This window comes from Plectropomus leopardus, chromosome 6, assembly GCF_008729295.1.
Source record: "Plectropomus leopardus isolate mb chromosome 6, YSFRI_Pleo_2.0, whole genome shotgun sequence".
Classification (NCBI taxonomy): domain Eukaryota; kingdom Metazoa; phylum Chordata; class Actinopteri; order Perciformes; family Serranidae; genus Plectropomus; species Plectropomus leopardus.
This window is the reverse complement of record NC_056468.1, coordinates 5,113,987-5,133,726: the sequence shown is the minus strand read 5'-3', so window position 1 is coordinate 5,133,726 and position 19,740 is coordinate 5,113,987. Positions and strand designations below refer to the sequence as shown.

Sequence of the window (19,740 nt, the reverse complement as noted above, 5' to 3'; positions counted from 1 at the left end):
TGCTATGCAGTCGCGTTTCAGCTACAAAACAACCACTGTAGACAACCCTTACCATTCCTGCAAATGAACCATAGCTTGTTTCAGAGGCGCCCCTTAAGCATATTTAAATCTGCACCACATTCCACAGAGCACATCAAATTCTCCTGACAGCATAAAACAAGTTTTTCTACAATTATGAAGCACCGCAACCACACGAGGTCCTTTAGCATATAGTCATAAATGTACACACATAACATTAGGCTGATTGGTCCAGTAGTTTGCAAGATTAGATGCAACAGACAAATACATGCACTAACACACACACACACACACACACACACACACACACACACGACCAAATGCATGATCCCCTCATGGCATACATTTGGTGGAGAAAATTAGTATTCACTTTCTGTTTCAATCTGCTTTTAGAAAGTACCTGACATCCTTCAACCGATGAAAGGTTACATCATCTACAGTTTTTAAGAGGGCTCATTGTTGGGTGGCTACAGATACTGGACAATATTGTTAGTAAGCGGAGTAATATAAAGTAATATATATATATATATATATAATATATATATAAAGTAATTATTTCTCATAATCATAAAAAGTAGAAAAAAACTTCATAAAATCGTCAGTATTAAGCATTTCTACATATATATTAAATTAGAACAGCTAAAACTGGCTACTAAGAGTTGACTTGCAAACTGATGTGGGTACAACCCTGGTTTTTGCCTCCATGTCAGACAGAGAGGGTTACTGGAGAACATGTCATTACCAATTTGAGGGTGTGGTAAAGCAATAGGGAAAAACAGATCAGAGCTGACAATCTGCCACCTTCCGAAAGACAGATCACCCAGCAAAACGCCCACTGATCCACAGTAAATTGGTGAGTGACACTGTTGCAAAATCTTAGAAAACCGTGTTTTCTGAGGCCACTCGTGAATTAAACCTTAAATCCTCGTCTGCTCTTTGAGTTACCCAGGACCACACATGCAGCAGTAGAATACTCACTTGTAGACTCTGGCGTTGTATTTCCTCTCCCCAGGGAAGCCGAACATGCCACAGATGACTCGGCTGTTGAGCTGGGTCCACTCTGCGTTACAGATCTGCTTCCATTTACCGCCATCCTTGACCTCCACGTAGCCCTCTGTTACAGGGATCCTCTTACGGTACGATGACAGGATGGCTCGTATCCGCACGTCTTCCACTTGAATATCAAGGCTCTGTAAGAATTGAGAAATGCACATTCATCAAGAAACTTTTTTTTCTGGCAACAAAGTATGTGACTGTTTATCTGGCAGACATGTCATTTGTCATGAGAAGTACGTGTATGTGTTCATGCATAACTCATTTCCACTTTTGCTCCATTTCTGTACAGTTCATGAACTGTTCATGTTCATTTGAGAAATGTACTCGATTTGCACAAGGGCAATAAAGCATCTTGTGTTTTCATTTTCTGGCTGGAGAGACTGCAATCCCATGTCATGTAAGCAGGTTATACATCGCTCCTGATGCAGCATTTCCTGTGTTACATAACATGCAATCTAAGCCCCTGAACCCCAGGTTCAGACTGTAACCGCAGCTCCTTGTGTGCTGCTTGTAAGTCTTCACCAGATTGCTTAAAAATTTTTACAGCGAATCACCTTATTAATGCTTAACACCATGACCAGCTGCCCTGCAACTGTTTTGAGGTTTTAAAGCCAAAAAGTATCAAAGGGTTTCTATGGTTACACGTGCAACACATTTTCATGTGCCGCTGGAAAGCATCAGTCAGTAAAGGAAAAATGCACAAAAACAGCACTGTGAGTACACGTGCCGTAGGAGGCAATTAAGAGACTGCTGTTTCTTTCCAGGCGCCTTCTACAACATCATCGACCACAGACTTGAGCAGTACAGACGTGTGACAGTCCCATACTGCTGAGACAGAACACCAGGGGTTATTTTGTGTTGGCATTCTTAAAATGTTTACTTTCACTAACTTTGTTGCTTAACACCCACTTTGAGGAATGCCCAGAGTTTAACTAAACCCAGGTAAGCTACCTGCTGTGTGCTTAAAGCTAGACTTGTCAATATTTTTATAATCACTAAGTATTAACTATGTTTAATGTGAATGAGAGGTGACTTGTAATGACATACTCATGGAGAATTATCACCCAACTCTTCAGTTCTCCTCAGTTCTACTGGGCTTTTTGATATGAATCAACCAATATTTGTTGTTTACGGCCAATACTGACATCGGATAATAGTAGTTTATGACACCGACAATCATTATTTGGAACTGATATGTATTTACAAGAAAGATGAAAATATTTCTGTCAATATTTAGAATTTGGAGTTTTTGTTCAATGCAATTGTACAAAATCTTCTATCATCCAGCATCTCCACTTCATGCGACAGGGTTTGATGTTACAGTCATTTCAAACTGTAAGTCTGCAGTAGTTATTCTATTTTGTAGAAAATTTACAAATCTAATTGTTTTATTTAGGATAAGCCCCTTGAGATGGGTCTTTTGTTTTCAAGAAAGTCCCACAGTTTATTACAAGCATGTGTTAAACTATTAGCGTGGAGCCTTGTGTCACTCAGCATGGTCTATGGTAACATGGGCTCTTGCCTCACTTAGTGGTGCACATGACTGTAGTGTTAGCATGGTATCTACTTTCCACTATCCTGTATGTAGTTGTAAAATGTTAGCATCAGTTTAGAGACACATGGATGATTTCAGTTTATGTGTTTTGATTTGGTATGTTGACCAATTCAACAGTTTTCCATCTTAGTTTGAAATCTTTATTGACCAATTAAAAATGATGAGTCCTCTGAGCATCTAAGCAGAACTCAGGTCTGTTAGCCTGGAGCCTTTCCTCTCGGACTTTTTGTAGGGATTAAATCAACATTTTCCTCTCCAGTAGACCAAACCCACATTCTTGTGCTACGTGACAGTGCAGGCTGAGGGGAGGGAGCTCAGTCTGGCTGGAGGGGGGAATACGTTGCTTCACTCAGCAGATGGGCCAGTACAGACTCCTCTCATATACAGCCAAGAAGAACCTAGACATCAAAAAATGAGAGAGGGTGGTTTTCCTAAATTGGCATTTGCCTCAAGGGAAGGGCAGAGGCCACCAAAGTGAAAGGTACAAATCAGCGGTGTGTCTACCCTCTGCTGTTTTCTCCCAGAGATAACCACATTCATCATTTTGGTCAGAGGCAGCAAGCTCTGGACTACAGATGATATAAAACTGGATAAAGGCTGAAATCATGGAACATGATAATGAGTGGAAATGTGGTGACGGTGACCTTGTCTAGATTTACAACATATACAGTACATGACTCGGAGGCAGCAATGCAAAAAATAAGTTTGAGCCAAATGTTGCGATTGGGTTAGCAAGGAAATAGACTGACTAACAAACATTTAACCAAACAGGCTAAAAAGGTACTGACAAAGATTCCTATCAAGGCATGCTGGTGCTTAGATATCAAGATTGAATGTCTGATAAACACAGGGAAAAAATACTCTGTCCTCTCCCTCAAACAAATTGTCCCTAAATCTTGGTAGAATAAACAACATCCATGCCAAACCCTTATCTGTGTGTATAGGAGAACGTACATAATATAAGCTACTTTCTAGTTGATTTCAAGATCCAACTTGTTCCCTGGTTGCCTCCCTCATCCTTCTGTTCAGAGTTCAGACTGTCCTCACGTGGACGAAACAGAAGCGATTTCTACCATGTGTGTCTTGTTCTGGCACACTCCAAAAAAGGAGGCCTTTCCTGCGTCTTTGCTTATCCAGGAGGAAATGTGGCGCAGACGTAAAAGTCATTAGTGGGATGAGTTGTACCGCAGAGGTGAGGGGCCCTCAATCTGGTTCAGCTTAGTTGAGTTACAGAGGCTACTTCGAGGTTATAACAGGTATTTTTCTATTTCATAGAATCCTTTATTGTTTCGAGTCTTAATTATTTAATTTGGAGTACCACTACACTTTGACTGTCTAATTAGAGGCGAGGAGTCATTTTGGGGGGCAATGTTTGGGCAAAAGCTTGACCTGCTGGCAGCAGACAAAACTGTCTTTTTACTGGTACTGAGAAACTTAAGAATTATTATTTTTATTTTAATCATCGAAACCACATTTAAATGAGTCTCAGCATCCAGATTTTGTTTGTTTGTCTAAGGACCACAGCACATACGAAAAATACAACTGGGGAACAAGCTATGAATCACATCAAAGCAGGAGAGTCGCCACTGTTTCTTCAGGCTCTTACAGACCTTAAGTAGTCTGAGTAAAAATATATGAATCAATAACGTTAAGTTGACAAACCCACACAATAATAATAATTATTTACTCTGTTATTATCTCCCTGCACATACAGGCCGACATGAAAACCTTTTATACTTAGTATTTAATTAAACCTAGTCTATATTATTTGTAATAATAATAGTAATATATATATAATATTCATGTGATGACTGATGAGAATTTGGGGGAAAAAATTGCACTAAATACAGCATTTAATCATTCATTTTAACAAACTAAACCGTATAATACTGTAGTCAGTTTAGCAGGAGAAAGGTCCTACATTAGATTGATAATCTGTCCATGTGGAACACAAGGGCAGCAGGGAGGGCAGGTGGCTAAACGGTATTTAATACCATTAAAATATCTACTAAAATAACCCTGTACCAAGTAGTAACAAAACGCCTCCAGTCAAATAATACCTGCATTCGATCCTTTTTGTACCCTGGTCTAGAAAAAATGACTATTTGCACCATTTTGTTTGCACCAAATCACCAAATGTTTTTCAATTTAATTTGAAGTGTAACTGACCCAATGCTGCAGCAGCTACAACCCGTACAGTCTTTGGTGTGGTTGAGTTGAGTTCATCATATTTACAGAGTTGGCAGTTTAGTGTGCAGAAATAGAACCAAAACCATTGAAAGTATGGCAGTGCTACACATATATGGCAACTGGTAGCATTTTACATAACTAAATGCTTCCATTCACATAAGGAGAATCAATTGAAGTAGAAAAAAAGGTTACAATTAAAGTACTCTACTAGTACTGCTATCACTTTAAGGGTACTGGTATTGGTATTGTACTTTCCTATATGATACCCAGACCTGGAGGCCATTCCTAAATGTATGGCCTATTGGGTTACTCATGTCATATGAACTAATAAATTACTTAATTCCCCTAAAAGAAGGATATTGGAGCCTGTTTTTGGATGATTAAAGCTGGACTCTCAAAACTTGCCACTAGTGTATTAAGTGCATTTCTTCCAGGGAATGCTGGTCAAGAGGGCAGCATAAGCAGTTTCACATAAAGAACAATTGCACATATTTGAACACATGCAGTACATTAAAGCAACACAAGTAAAATGCTGTAACAAAAGACATAGAGACATACTGGCCATGCCAGCGATATCCATCACACATTCCACCTAAATCAAGGATTATGTAGAACAGGAACAAGTGCCGGGGCGGTTTGTAAAAGACCTTTAAAGGTATTCAGAGAATAGGGGATTTCTAAGGTAATGATATTTTTGCAGTTTGTTCCATGCCCAGGGTGTCTAACAAGAGAAGGCGGTTTTAAAAGTACATATAAATATTTAAAGGATTTGTAGATCTACGGCTATAGTTGCTGGTATGAAAGGTTAAAGGGCAGCCATGGAGACGGGCCCTATTTATTCCTATCAGAACTGCTCATGAAGGGGGGGGAAAAAGCTCTTTTTGTGGGTATAAAATGCCCCGGCTCTACAAAGCATGCGCACTAGAGACGTACAGCAGCCAACTGTGCCTGAGCGGGTAACTTCTGCCGGCAGAGTGAACGAATTCCAGGTTAGCGCTTTGCTAGCTTGATCTTAATCTTGCAGCTCAACTTTCCAAATGTTATTTAGAATCTTAAATCTAGATGGGGAAATTAGTCATTTTGGCGCATACAAAAATTCTTCCACTGATTTACAGACGTCTTTTTCTCAAAGTAAGTCTTTAGGGAGAAGCCTTTCTGGGCCCACAGGCATCACGTGACAGATCTGGACGGTGTAATTCCCCATTTGGCCACAATGTGAAACTTGTGTCAGAGCCTAGCGTACTTCCTGGGGGCTTGCATTATACGGTGGTGCTCTAACTGACACATGCCAATTATTTTTTCCTAGAATGATAAAAGCATGACCGGTCCTACTCTCCCTCTGATTGGCTAGTACTCACTGCCCTTGTTGGTTGGATTTCTTAGTTTAGGCAGAGATGAGTGAGATTGGTTAGGATTAGAGTAAGAATATCAGGATAAGGCAGTCAGGGGCAGAATAAGGCAGAGCAAGGCCAGTCATGACTTGGACATCCATGGACACAAGCTCTCCCATGCACGCCTAACCAATGTAGTGCACATAGTTTTGCTTTAGGATTCAACTTTTCACTTAGAGAGAAGAGCAATTTCACTCATTTGTAAAAAAAAAAAAAAAAAAATATCTATTCCTCACTTTAAAGGTAGTTAGGCAAAGCATAATAGTTATCAGTCATCTTCTCCACATTAGCCATGAAGCTAGGCCTTCCCAACAGCACAACTTCATCATTGTTTCAGCAATCTGTGTTTCAGAGAGCAACTCTTTAGTACTAAGTGAAACAGGAAAATATCTACTTTTAGTATTGTCAGATGGAAAGAATCTTATTGTCCTAGACTTAATGCAGATGTTTTTTTGACACTTTAACCCTTTAACACCTGACTTGACATCAGTTTTCACGTGCTGTGTTCAGACGCCTTTCATAATATTTAATCCTGTAAAACCAGAGAAAATTGCTTAGATTTCTTTAAAAAACATTATAATCAGCAACTTGCCTTGTCCCACTGATTGTAAAAAATAAAATAAAATGCAAAAGTGATGAGGAAATGACCTAAAAATTACATCCAGCTGATTTTATGATAAAAAATTAGGGGACAATGTCCAAACTATATTTATAATTATCTTAATTATCTATTCAAAATTATGTGACAGAAAATAATAACAATTACATTTTTTAGCACTTTCTTGAGGTCATTTTCTTGTTTCCTTTCCATTTTTTCTTATTTTCAGGTAATTTCCTTGTAACTTCTTACTAATATCTTGCCAATTTTTGGGCCATTTTTCATTCAGTTGCTAATGGCCTTCTTCCTATGTTTTTAAATGAAATTAAGCCAATTTTCTCAGGTTCTAAGGAGTTAATCAGAAGAATATTCATCAGAGTCTGTTCTTTTAAACCACTATTTATGTCTTCTCTCAGTTTGCATGACAAAGTGTGTGCTGTTTCCATTGTTCTCACAGTGTTGTTCTCCAAAAGGTTCAAAATGGCAACACTAAATGGCAGGTTGCCTCCTGCTATCCTGGAAGAGAGGACGTCTCTGAAGAGGACTGATGGCCAAATACAAAAGGCCCATCAACAATAATAGATCCCAGTCATTTCTCTCTCACTTCAAACTAGTCCACTGGTATATAAACAACATAGAGCATACAAATACTCACTTAACTATTTCAGTTGTACTGCCAATGGTCATCTGTGACTATTAGAAAAAGAGGGAACTCAGAATATGATTGGTTTTTAGTTACGAAGAACACAACTCCTTCAAAGTCCACAGTGGAGTTAAGACTGCATCTACCAGAAAAAAATAAAGTGCAAGGAACTTTAGAACATATGGTTCCAATAGAGGTCTTCAACAAGTCTCTTTGCCAGCAGAAATCACCTCATATCCACAGAAAAATACCACAACTCTGGGTTCACATGCAGTTTAGTATTCAGTTGCATGCTTTTTTCTGAGAATTCTTACGGGCTGCAGACATCTTCAGGTTCATGTATTGTCAACAACTCCCCCTCTACATGTATAATTAATACCCAGTCTTTCTTGAGAACTCATTATTTCACCAGCTGCAACGCAAGTTGAAGATTGTATGTTTGCAGAGATAGTGTTTACAGAATGCGCTGTGTCGCAGTGTGCAGTTCCTCCTTAACAATCTATTAAAAGAGCTTTTGTTAACAAACTGGAAGCAGATGTTTCACAAAGGCGTGACAAACCCCGAACTGGAGTGTAAATTACAAAGACAATGATTGAATGGAAATTAAGTGCTTTTATGTGGCATTAAAGCTGAAGTAACATAAAAACGTGGAAAATAAAGTCACACTTGGGAGTGATTTCAGGGTACAAGGACCTGGCTGCTGGGACTATTTGACTCTCTTCTTATTCCAAAATAAAAGTTCTTTACATTCTTAACTGTTGACAGCAAAGTAAATCATTATTAGAGCTGACAAAGTTTAGAGTATGACAAACCTACTGAATAAACAACATTAATTTAGACTGATTTTAAGAAATGAAGAGACACTCTTGCTGCGTTTTTCTCATTTGCTCCTCTGTACTGTATCTATAGATATGGTGGAGTGGATTAGTTAAGCCATATGTGGAAGGCTTCCTGTTGATCCAGACGGAGCCAGAACACAAAATCTTGTGCACACAGTTGGAAATGAGGTATAAAACCAGAGTTCCATTAGCCCTACGCCAGCATAAACAAAAAGCACTTGTTTGAAATGTACTACTGTGGCTGTATTTGACCTCTCAAAAGTAATGGCTGACAACTGCAAACACACATACCATGGATCACATTATATAGTGCTGAGAAATATCAGTTTGGTAAATAGCCTGCATCACTTTTTTTAGACATATCCAGTAAGGTGTACTTTCCAAAAACTCAACACAGCTACAAACATGGCAGTGGCTACATGAGGCTGAACTTGGCCACAACAGTACTTTGGGCTAAATGCTAACATCAGCAAGCTAACAGGTGTGCACCAAGGGGTTATATCCAGGCCAATGACCTAAACCTGCACTACCTGCAGTAGGCCAGCAGGGGGCAACCCCACCTCTCACTTGGGGGGCGGTGTGCTAAAAGGCGCTAACTGACCGCGGTTCTCAGTCAGATCCCTTCCTTGCTCATTTACAGTTCCATCGCTGGTTCCATATCATTAACTCTGGCTCCAAAAAAAAAAACAAGATAGCTACAGCTAAAATGCCAAACTTGAGGCTTCAAAACAACAGTAGAAAAAGTGGCTACATGCACTTTTTTTATAGTCTATTGCTCAAAAAGACCATACCAACATTTTCAGGTAGGTTTACCATGTTCACCAACTTAGTTTTAACTTGTTAGCATGCTAACATTTGCCTATTAGTGGTTTTGCAGGCTAAAGTTATTGACCAAAGTACCAGACAAATTGAAAATTTGAACCTAATAGGGATCACATAACTTATTACAATTCTTCCTGAGGGGGCGTGAATGTCTGTTCCAAATGTTATGGCAATCTATCAAGGAATTGGCAAAGCATTACTGTCAAAATTACAAATGTCAGTGTGCTGTAAGTGAAAGTCATTAAGATTCATCTGCTGGGTAACATGAATTACTGTACAAAAAAAACAATGCAATTCATTCAAAAGTTGTTAAAATATTTCAGTTTGGACCAAAGTGGTGGATCAACTGACCAAAAAATATCACCCAAGCTCCACTTACTAGATTTTTGCCAGAGCTTATAACAATATCACATGACAGTTGATTAAGTTTGCTCTATTCTCCAGTTTGTCCTGTCTTCATGATGACCATGTGATATGTTTGAAAGCTTCACAAAAAGGCTTGTGAGGGGACCTTAAGTTTTGACAAAATCCTATTTCGATGGTCAGGAATCAACTTTGATGCGTAATCTTTAAGTCAACATGGGCTAGACATTTGCAGTTACTGCGCTCACATGTAAACAGATCAATCTCCAAGACAACTCCATTCAATGATGAATATCATGTAGCACAGTTGAAAGCTCCATAAAGTACTAGTAAGTGAACCTTGAGTTGGGAAACAAGAATAAACTTTGATGCTTTGTGTAAACTGTACACATTGGTCGTATAACAAATGTATTTTTCTGTCAGCACATGGGACACATGTTCCACATTGTGACAGAGAAAAGGAGAACAGCTGTGGGGAAGAGCCAAAGAACGAACTAGCAAACAATGACAATATCGCATTCTTCTTCAACGACACAACCAATCAAACGTGACAAATGTGCTCTGCACATGACTTGAAAAACACCAAAAGTCTCAATAAAAAGGGTAATCAAAGGCTTACTTCCTGATACGTTTGTCACTATTAAGTAACAGATTGGACATTTCTTACTTTAACCAATTTCTTTTAAAAACACGGAAAGAAGGCAGTGAGCAACTTAACAAAACACTGCCCAAAAACAAAAAATTAGTAAAGAACTACCTTAAATTAAGCAAAAAAGGAAAAGTGAAAAACAAAAACAAAAAAGAAAAAGAAAATCAGCCCCCAAAAAAGTTCAACATAATTTTACACACATAATTATATGATTATAAAACCATTTTCCGGTCATTTTTTCATAGTCATTTGATATTTTTTTAAAAATAATTGTCACCCTCTTTTTTAAACTAATTTTCAGTTACATTCCTTGCCAAGTTGGTCATGATATTTTCCCTATGTTTTTGAAGAAATCAAACCAGTTTACTCAAGTTTCAAAGGGTTCAATAGCTTGCATCTAAAAGCAGTACAAGAAAACTGATGTCTAACCAAGTTTTCAAAGAGTTAACACACGAACACACACACACACACACACACATACACTAAAAAAACATATTGTCTGTTAGAGCAAGCTCTACCCCGAGTGAGATCCTCCACTCACACTGATGTCAGAGGGAGCACTTAATTTTAGAGTCTCGAGGGACTAAACATCCGCCTGCGTTGCACTGTGGGAATGTAATGCCTCTGGGAGAAAGCTTTAACAAAGCTGCAGAAACATCTAACAGCTATGTGGAAAATAATTAAATAGTTAAAACCATTTTAAGACTTTGACACAAAGGGCAGTCATGTATCTCTCCGCGCTCAGTGTGAACATGCTGAGGAGCTGACAAGGCAATTTATTGTGCTGTACCGTGACATGGTTTACAGCGAGGAGAGAGTGGGAAATTTGACCTTAAGCCCTCAGAGGGAAAAAATGACTAAAGAGAAGAAAATGAGAGTTGTAAACTCTGCTTGGGGTGACTTCATGGCTGCTTGTAATCTACTTAAGAGGGGGATTGCAGCAGAGAAAGAGGAAGGAGGGAGACTGGGAGGAAAACTGCAGTAAAAGATGAATGAAGGTAACGAAAATGAAAAAAAGAAGAGAGCTTTGGTTCTATTAATCACTATAGCAAGATTTCATCTCTACCTGTTCTGGTATGACACCCAAAGATTATTTGTCAGTACAAAAGATTATCAGAGGTAAAGTGAGCAAGGCATCGTGGGATGTCTTGGCATTTGTTATCACAAAGATCTTTTCTCCTACTATCTACATTTTTCACCATGAGCTAAGATTACATGTTGTGCTAGCTTTCACTGAAGGTTTTTCATTAATTCAAGATGACGAGGGGTGTTTTGTTTAAGAAGTGTAGGGGTGGAGGTTCCATTCATGTATATACTTTTTTTTTTTTTTTTAACAGCTTGTCATATACTTTCCAGAACAGATTACTCTGTGATATTCAGGAGATGAGGAGCATGATGTTTCTCATATATGAATAAAAATAGTCTATTGATATATGGTACAAGCCAACACTACCAACATATTGTCTTATAAAGGATAGTTACAGTGTGGAACCCTATGTGAAGTATGACTTAAACAAAGGACAAAGATCCCTGTGTGCACAGTTACGTTCAGGAAGGTTACCTTCAGCTCTGGAGACTGGCAGATTTAATGACACTCCAGAAGAGGACAGACTGTTTGTTTTGTGACCTATGTTATACTGAGAATGAGGTTCCTTTTTTGTTTTGTTGTTCTGTTTTTGAAGACTTGAGAAATATATTTTTTACTAAAATGTCATCAATTGATGCCAATTTCTTTTGGTTGGATGAATATGAAAAACCTGAATTGTGCCTCAGGAAGGGAACCTTTTTATAGCAAATCACCCTGGTTTCCATCCTAAAAAAAAGCCTCTGGGATTTTTCCATTGGATTTTGGATCATTGCAGAAAATAAACAAACATCTATGATACTTACATGTTTTGTTTAGCAAGATAATCTGAGTGAGGTATTTACAGACAAATTTTATGTTGTAGAACCAAACATAAAAGTCTCTTCAGATTGTGTCAAACACAGGCCTTATTTTCAGACAGTTAACCAAAAACACCTTCAAAAAACCACCGACTTTGAGACAAGGGAACTGGAAGTGCTAAAATGCTAAGAGATTTCTGGGTTTTAGGACTCATTGCTGGGGTTCTCTATAGTAGGGAGGTCCAATAACATTGTTCTGTATAATTATTGGCCACGTGCTTCTGTTTGGGAGAGTGCATAGTGTATTTTCTGAGATTTTAAGAGCAATGGGTGTGTGTTTTGGGGAAAATGGGCTGTCATACAAATGGACTTCTGGTCCACTTGCTCTATTAACACCTATTGTTGGAAGTTCTATGGCCATAGATGTGTGGGTGCAGAAGATAATCAGAAGGGGTGGTTGCCAGGATGTGGAGGGTGTAACAAAAGGTACAATTTCTCCAAAACCTTTGGGGGAAAAAATCTGATCTGTGATACATAAGAGCAAAAGAAAAAAAATCACATTTTGTCCACATTTGCTTGTAATGTGAACATAACCATTATAACCCATTTTCAAAAGCTTTTAATGACTTATAATTGAGGACGTTTGGCTATAACAATTACAATCTTCAGCCCTAATTACATCTCTCCAGCTTTTCTTCACTGCTGACAGACATTTCTATAATGCTCCATTGTGCTGCCAGTCTCCACATCAGTTGACATTTCTCCATAGAGTCAAATAACTAAGAATATTCCTCTTTCACAAGCTGCTCCTCAGATGTTTCTAACTGCTGTTTTTGTCCCCTCTATGACTGTTGACTTGAATAAATCAGGCTGAGAAATCTGACTGCAACACTGTTCATATAATTTGGATAAATGAGGTGGCCTGTGGGCCCAGCGTGGAAGCGGGCACTGCCAAACATCACATTTCATAAGGCCTGGAATTTCTTCATGTTGAAATTGGTTGAAAATGGAATGTAATGCATGCACATGATCGCAGGTCAGACCTCAGTAATTCTCTGTAGCCGTCTCTGTATAAACTAAAATGTTGAGGCGAGGCAGCAGACTTCCCTAAAGCATGACAGGAATACATAAATAAACTCAGCACTGAACACTGGGTGTCACCTGTGTTGTTTAGTGTGCAGCTGACTGAGACACAAGGTTGAATATACACTGGAAGCCGATGAACTCCGCTGACCACAAAAGAACAAATTCGTGGAATGAGATGTTTGTTTTCTACAAGTTTACAAGCCCATTTATATAGAAAACTGGCAACTCTCAAAATGCAACACTCATTTCAACAATGTGAGAGGACAAAGCAGTCACAGAGAGGAATCTGGGCACAGATGTCAAAGGTCAACAACACGTGCATGCAAGGGTTCACGTTTTCCTCTTAGCTCACTATCTGGGTATTTCCTCTGTGGTGGACTGGCTAGCCGTTGCATTGAGGTTTCCATCACCTGAGAAGGCAGCCGTGCCTCTGCATGCAGTCTCCTCAGCACTCTCAAAGTACTAATCATCCCATACCACAAAACCCCCCGTAGCATGTCGTCATGGCTGCCATTGCACACCCGAGTTCTGGGTGAATCACCACATTTCCACTTCCAGATGATAAGAACAGGCCTGGCTGTGTTTTACAATACAAGCTCAGAGCCCACGTGACCTCTTTCATTCAACGGAAAAGCTGAATCTGATTTTTTTTTTTTCAGCTATCATCCCCGCTTGACTCCAGACGTCTAGACCTCTCCAACCGTGCTTGCTGGAGAATCATAATCTTTCCCATTTGTCTGTACACCATGTGTAAACCTCTGTACAGGAAGTCAGCTAGATGTTTCTGCTACCACAATGCAGCTTTAAAAAGTTAGAAAGAAGTAAGCTAACTAGATCGCTGTAGGCTGCTAGCAATGACACACAAGAGTCTTTGAAGCCTCATTCCCACGGCACAAAAAACCTGCTGACCTCTGCTAACATCTGGCTTTTTAATGCAATGGGAATCACGTATGATCAGCATTCACACCTGTGTCAAATGACTCTGCAGTAGATATGGGTTTTTATCGCCTCCGGCTCTGATCAGCATTGATGGGAACATAACAGGCGGTTAAACGCGGTAATTTCAGCTCCTTAACTGGCGAGATGCATAACGCGCCGTCACTAATTACTGTCTGTCTCTTCCCGAGCAGTTTGAAAGGTGAACTTAATAAGTAAGAGATAAAACCACTGAAAAGTTTTCAAAGACCTCTGATTCTGCTGCCGTCTATTGTTTACCTGCTCTCCTGCCTCTCCATGACGTCGCATGGACACACCAAACAAGACAACACACAAGCTAACAGAAAGGCCGACTCGCTCTCCAGCGGTGAGTTCAGTGGCAGTGGGAATACAGCCAATCGCTCATATTTAGTGGGTTTAATCAAGTCTAAAAAGCCCTGTGTGCACACGCTAATTTGGTTGGTGAGTCTGCCTCGCTCTTCAATTACACATTTAAAATTCTAGTTGGTGTTAAGATTTCTACACTGTTAAGCTTCTGTTTAACAGTGACATTAAAACAAAAAGTACAATATTTGGCTCCATTTTAACTCACAAAGTTAATTGACAAAACAATATACTTTTACTAGATACTTTTCCCCAGAAAATAAAACATGCTAAAATTAGTAGCATAAGCCAAGGACATTCCCTTTGCATAAATTAGCCTAGCTGCTAACAAATAAATAACACCCAAGATGAATGCGATATTGTGGCAAGTTGTAAACAACACAGTTGCATATTATCCCTTTTTAAGTTGATATAGTACATATGTAAGCAAACAGTTGACTGCAAAATGCTCCACTACGCTGTATGCAGGAGGTTTGTGGACTGGACAGCTCAACAAAGCTGAGAGGAGCTGCAGATTCAGGTGATCATTGTCAAGGACCCCTAAATTGATACACATTAGGTCATGGACCCCATTTGATAGGATTCTGCAACAGGAATCTCCATCTGAAAAGATTTTTGTTGTTATAAATGATTAAGACCAGAATTTTATAGTGGTCAACTACAGTTGAACCGTGACGGAAGCGAAACCTAAGATCAGAAAAATCACTTTTGGGCTCACTTCTGTCATCATTTAAATAGTGAAAATAAACTATTCCCCTGTTTTCCTGGGGGACTCCCTGGAACTCTCTCAGGGATCTCTGGGGGTTTCCGGTCTCCTTGTTGAGAAACACTGCTGTAGGTTCATCAGTACCTGATCTCTTCCACTGTCTTCTCATTGTTATTTGATCCATTGTTATTATGGAAATATCGTTATAACCTGTTAAACAAACTCTTAAATCAGAGGGAGTGTATTTGACAGCGTAGGGACTCGATGAATCATTCTTCAATTTAAGCCAACCATTACAACGCCTAAATCCTGACAGTTGCTTTTGGAAAAGAGAAGAAAAGCTCTGCTGAGTTGTCCACATGTTCTGAGGGGCATTATGGAAAATGCTATATTAGTTTCTAAACTCTCCAAAGAGGCAGAGGAGTGGGTCAGACAGAGAGGCAGAGTGTTAGCTTTGGTTTGCTCATAACATTGGAATGTGGATTCATGAGGCCTGCACAGTGAGCAGAAAGATAACATTCTGCTTTTGGTGGCAATTAGGCTAAAGCTTACTGGCCGGCCCAGCAAGCGATGCTCAGCGGAGCAGGGGCCGGACAGACAGCTCTGACAGTTATGAGTGCAACACCTAACAATTACCAGTTTAACTTCACTTTCGCTGACACGCTTTCACTGCAGGCTATTGAGACAGGACAGTTATTAACACAGAGGCAGTACGGGTTATTGACTTCAAGTGTACAGAGCTGCTTCCAGCCAAATGCAGAGAAGATTTATTATTCAAAGGGACATTAGCAGTACTGCTAACCCTGTGAAAAGGATTAGATTGTGTTTTCTGGGACTCTGGAAGAGCTTTGTCAAGTCTGAAAGAAAAACTCTAGAGATGTCAGAATTAGAGAGATGTGGGCTTTATCCATGCAAGAGAGGTTTGAAAAGAAGCCACTAGTTAGCTGTATCATGGGAAATGTAGGATGCAGTTCACAACTAGATCTATACCGGGGACTTGAAATCAGGATATCTCAGTCAAAGCTACTTTTTTAAAATAATTTTGCCCATTCTTTTTTAATCTGTCTGTTACAGACACAATTCTCACAAACATTACGAATGAGAAAATGAGAGAGGAGAAAGCATTAGATGCATAAATCAGTGATCAGAATCAGATGATTTTCAGCTTGATCTTCCATGACTGATGACTGGCAGTCTCAGTTATCAGTTATCACTGTCGGTTATAGCCGATCCTCTGCCGTTCAAATATACATGAACACCCCACATGATGGTTCATGTCACACGCCAAGTGGGGTGTAACACCCGCAGATGTAATTACAGCCCACAAATGTGATAAATCACAAATGTAATACAAATATTCAGTTTTAATGTAATAATCCCACAAACATAATAAATTTCCCTCAAACGTAATAGCAGTTGCCTACTACTTTTAGGATTTTTGAAGCCTAAATCAAATAGCCAGAGGTAAAAAGTTAATGTTAGGCTGGTCGCATTACTTAACATCCCTTTCACAATAAGGCTGTAAAGCAAATGTTCGGTGTATTAACTTTCTGTCATCTCATTTTGACACTTTTTTTAATGCATAAAATCGGCAAAATTCACTGTTAAACACAGACCTTTTTTTTTCAGGTATCTAACCAAAAACCTACTGATTGAGAGACGAGGGAAAAGGAAGTGCTAAACTGCTGACTCATTTCTGGGTTTTAGGTCTCATTCCTGCAGCACTCTATAGTTTTAGCTAAGTTGTAAAGATAAACAGAAGACTAATGGCGTATGCTAACCATTTCATATAGCTGAGTGATTGGAAAACACTAGAACAGGTAGCACCATATTCCAGGAAGTGTAGTTAAATAAAAACACAGATTTTGGTGGTCTATATGGTTTGTAAGTTAGCTTTCTAACCAAATGCAAGATAATCACTAAGATTAAAAAGACAATGAAATGGTAACATTACTAGATTGAAAGGAGCAGTCCATCTAACATGATGTGATCTCAGCCCCACAATTCTGAGAAATGATTTGGGAAGACAAATCAGTTGTTTTTGAGCTAGGTTTTCTAATACTTATGAACATCTATTTTCACTGAGATTTTTGTGGATGCCTAAAGAGACATTCATCTTTCATAACATGGAGTTTTACTATTTCAGCTTTTCAGTGACTTTAAGAAAAGTTACAATTAGGGCTGCACCTAACGATTATTTTTTTAGTGATTAATCTATCGATTATTTTTTCAATTAAGGGATTTATCTATCTTTTTTTTTCATTGATCTAGCTATTATTTATTTATTACTCGATTAATATAACAACACATTTACTGAAAATAACATCTTAAAACTTGTCATTTACATTTTAATATTTTATTCAATCATCTTCAATCATTGCAGAGTATACACTGCAGGGCATTGTTCCCCAACAAAAAATAGCCCAGTCTTACCTGGTAATCTGTGTTTTACAGTCTGATATAAAGTCTCTCCAAAATAAAATTAATGCAAGAGCTTGCTCCACTCAAGTAAAAGGAATGTAGTGCATTTACATTTAGCAATCCAACAGCAAAATAAATAAAACAATGTAAAATTCACATACTTTCATTCACATTCACTTAACAAAACAGTTACTCTTTGTTACAGCAGACCAACCAAACATCTTACAGTAAAATTAGCTTGTTTTTGCAGCGTGGCTTCTGCATTGCTGCCTGCTGATATGAGTGCTGTATTTTCATATTTATAAGCAAAACATTCCACTTATTTATCAAACTGTGCAAACTCCTGCACAGCTGACTACCCCGTCCTGTAAATGTTTCAGAATAAAATGCATTGTATCAGCAACTGATGGGATTCTGTCCACAGAGACACTGTCAGAGGGTTTTTGTTTTGAAAGGGAAGCATGGAAGTTGTAGTAAAATAGACATCTTTGCACTCTCCTCAACTCGGTGACAGAGAAAAAGTGGCATAGAGTCAATATAATAATTAAAATATAATTTCACTGTCTATTTCTGCTGACAAACGTGCATCATGCATAAAAAAACGGCAAGCTTCTGTTTCTCTACACGTGCTGCAGCTGACACACAGCTCAGACACGCCTGACAGGCGCTGCTCAGGGGAGCAGTGTGCACGCTCTTATTTGATATCATGGGCGCCGAAATAACAAACCACGCGCTCAGCGCTGCTCACACTCTCATGACCTGAAGCCGCACGGTTTGTGAAACGAACCTTATATCCTCCTTGCGACAGGTCGACACACGTTAAGTAAATCGGCGTATTTACGTTATCGATTACAAGCTCACAACAGAGCATGACTGTGACAACCGATCACACCTGTTAAAAAAATGTGTCATGTGTCAACGGGGTCAACCACACCTCCTCACTAAGTTCAAAGTTTCTGTCCCTCCCTTGTTCAGAGTTGCTCTGAGAATTTCCCTAAATCACTCCTACTGAGAGTGTTCTCAGAATGTTTGTGACTACAGCACCAGACTTTTTAAAAATTGAAATCGGACAAGGAAATTGCAATCGGTGCAGTTTCTTGTCCTCACATTGCTTATTAATGAAGGCTTCAACAGCAAAATAAGTTCTAAAATCCATCACAGATAACAGCTTGTGAGAGAAAACTTTCTTGATGAATAGCAGTGATTCCACTGCTCTCCAGCTGTGCCACTGCTCCCTCCTGCACACCAGGTGCCAAATATAGTCCCAGCATTGTGACTCTTTCCATAACGGCCCTGTCATGTGCCATAACTAAGATTAATGCACAGTTACAGACACCAATGTCTGAACGACAACACCCCATTACTTTAACAGATAGATGAAGGCAGTAATGTTACCTACTCGACATCTGAACAGAGTTTTTAAGATTTAAGGTGTTTATACAACAAAATACTAGAAGCAAAACAGATCATAAAACCCAGCTGTCAGCATGCAAGCTCACAAGGTGTCAGCAAACAAATGTCCTTTGGCCAGACAGTAAAAAAGATGTCAAAGAAAAAAACAGCTCAAGTCAAAAAAAGGTCTACAAAGCCTTTAGCCAAAAACGTGTTTAATAGAGTGTGTGGGATTTCTGCTCGTTTACCTCCACATGGTTGGGCAGGGTGTTGATGAACTTAAATCCTGGGATCCTCTTGTCACTGCACACTACGCCTACATCTTCACTGTGTTTGCAGTCTGAAACACCGATTCCATTGGAAGGACACAGGGCCAAGGTCTTTTCTTTGCCAGTGCAGTGAAGATTGTCGAACCAGATGGGTCCTGAAGAGACAAAAGAGATATTCATCAGTGCCTCTATGAGGAGGAATTTTCCCTTTAGTAGTGGAAACAAAGGAGAAACAGATTTCTTCTGAAGGCTAAAATGACTTCTCTAAAAATTGTGATGCATATATAATGAATCTGTATCCAATGAATAATAGTCCAAATAAGTCATACATTTAAAAAGGTCATGCATTGTTGGCCTTACATTAAAAATTGAAATACTATCCACATTTACTGTGTAATATCTGTTAAAGTGCCCAAAATAAATGTGTTTCCACCCTGACAAGATGAAAACACTGATGCTATGGGTAGACTGATATTGGTTTAAAAGGGCCTATACCGATAGAGATTATTAGTAGTTAATGAGACAGATGAATGATATA

General features: G+C 39.0%; 1 protein-coding gene across 1 annotated transcript in view; it reads right to left on the bottom strand.

The window, feature by feature from the left end:
* loxl2b (lysyl oxidase-like 2b) overlaps nt 1–19,740 on the bottom strand; it is a 55,684-nt gene that overhangs the window by 26,860 nt on the left and 9,084 nt on the right. The window contains exons 4-5 of the mRNA XM_042488476.1: nt 19,182–19,357; nt 997–1,208 (exon numbers count right to left, since the gene is read on the bottom strand). Of these exons, the coding sequence (XP_042344410.1) occupies nt 997–1,208; nt 19,182–19,357 (388 nt within the window). The remainder of the gene's footprint in view (nt 1–996; nt 1,209–19,181; nt 19,358–19,740) is intronic.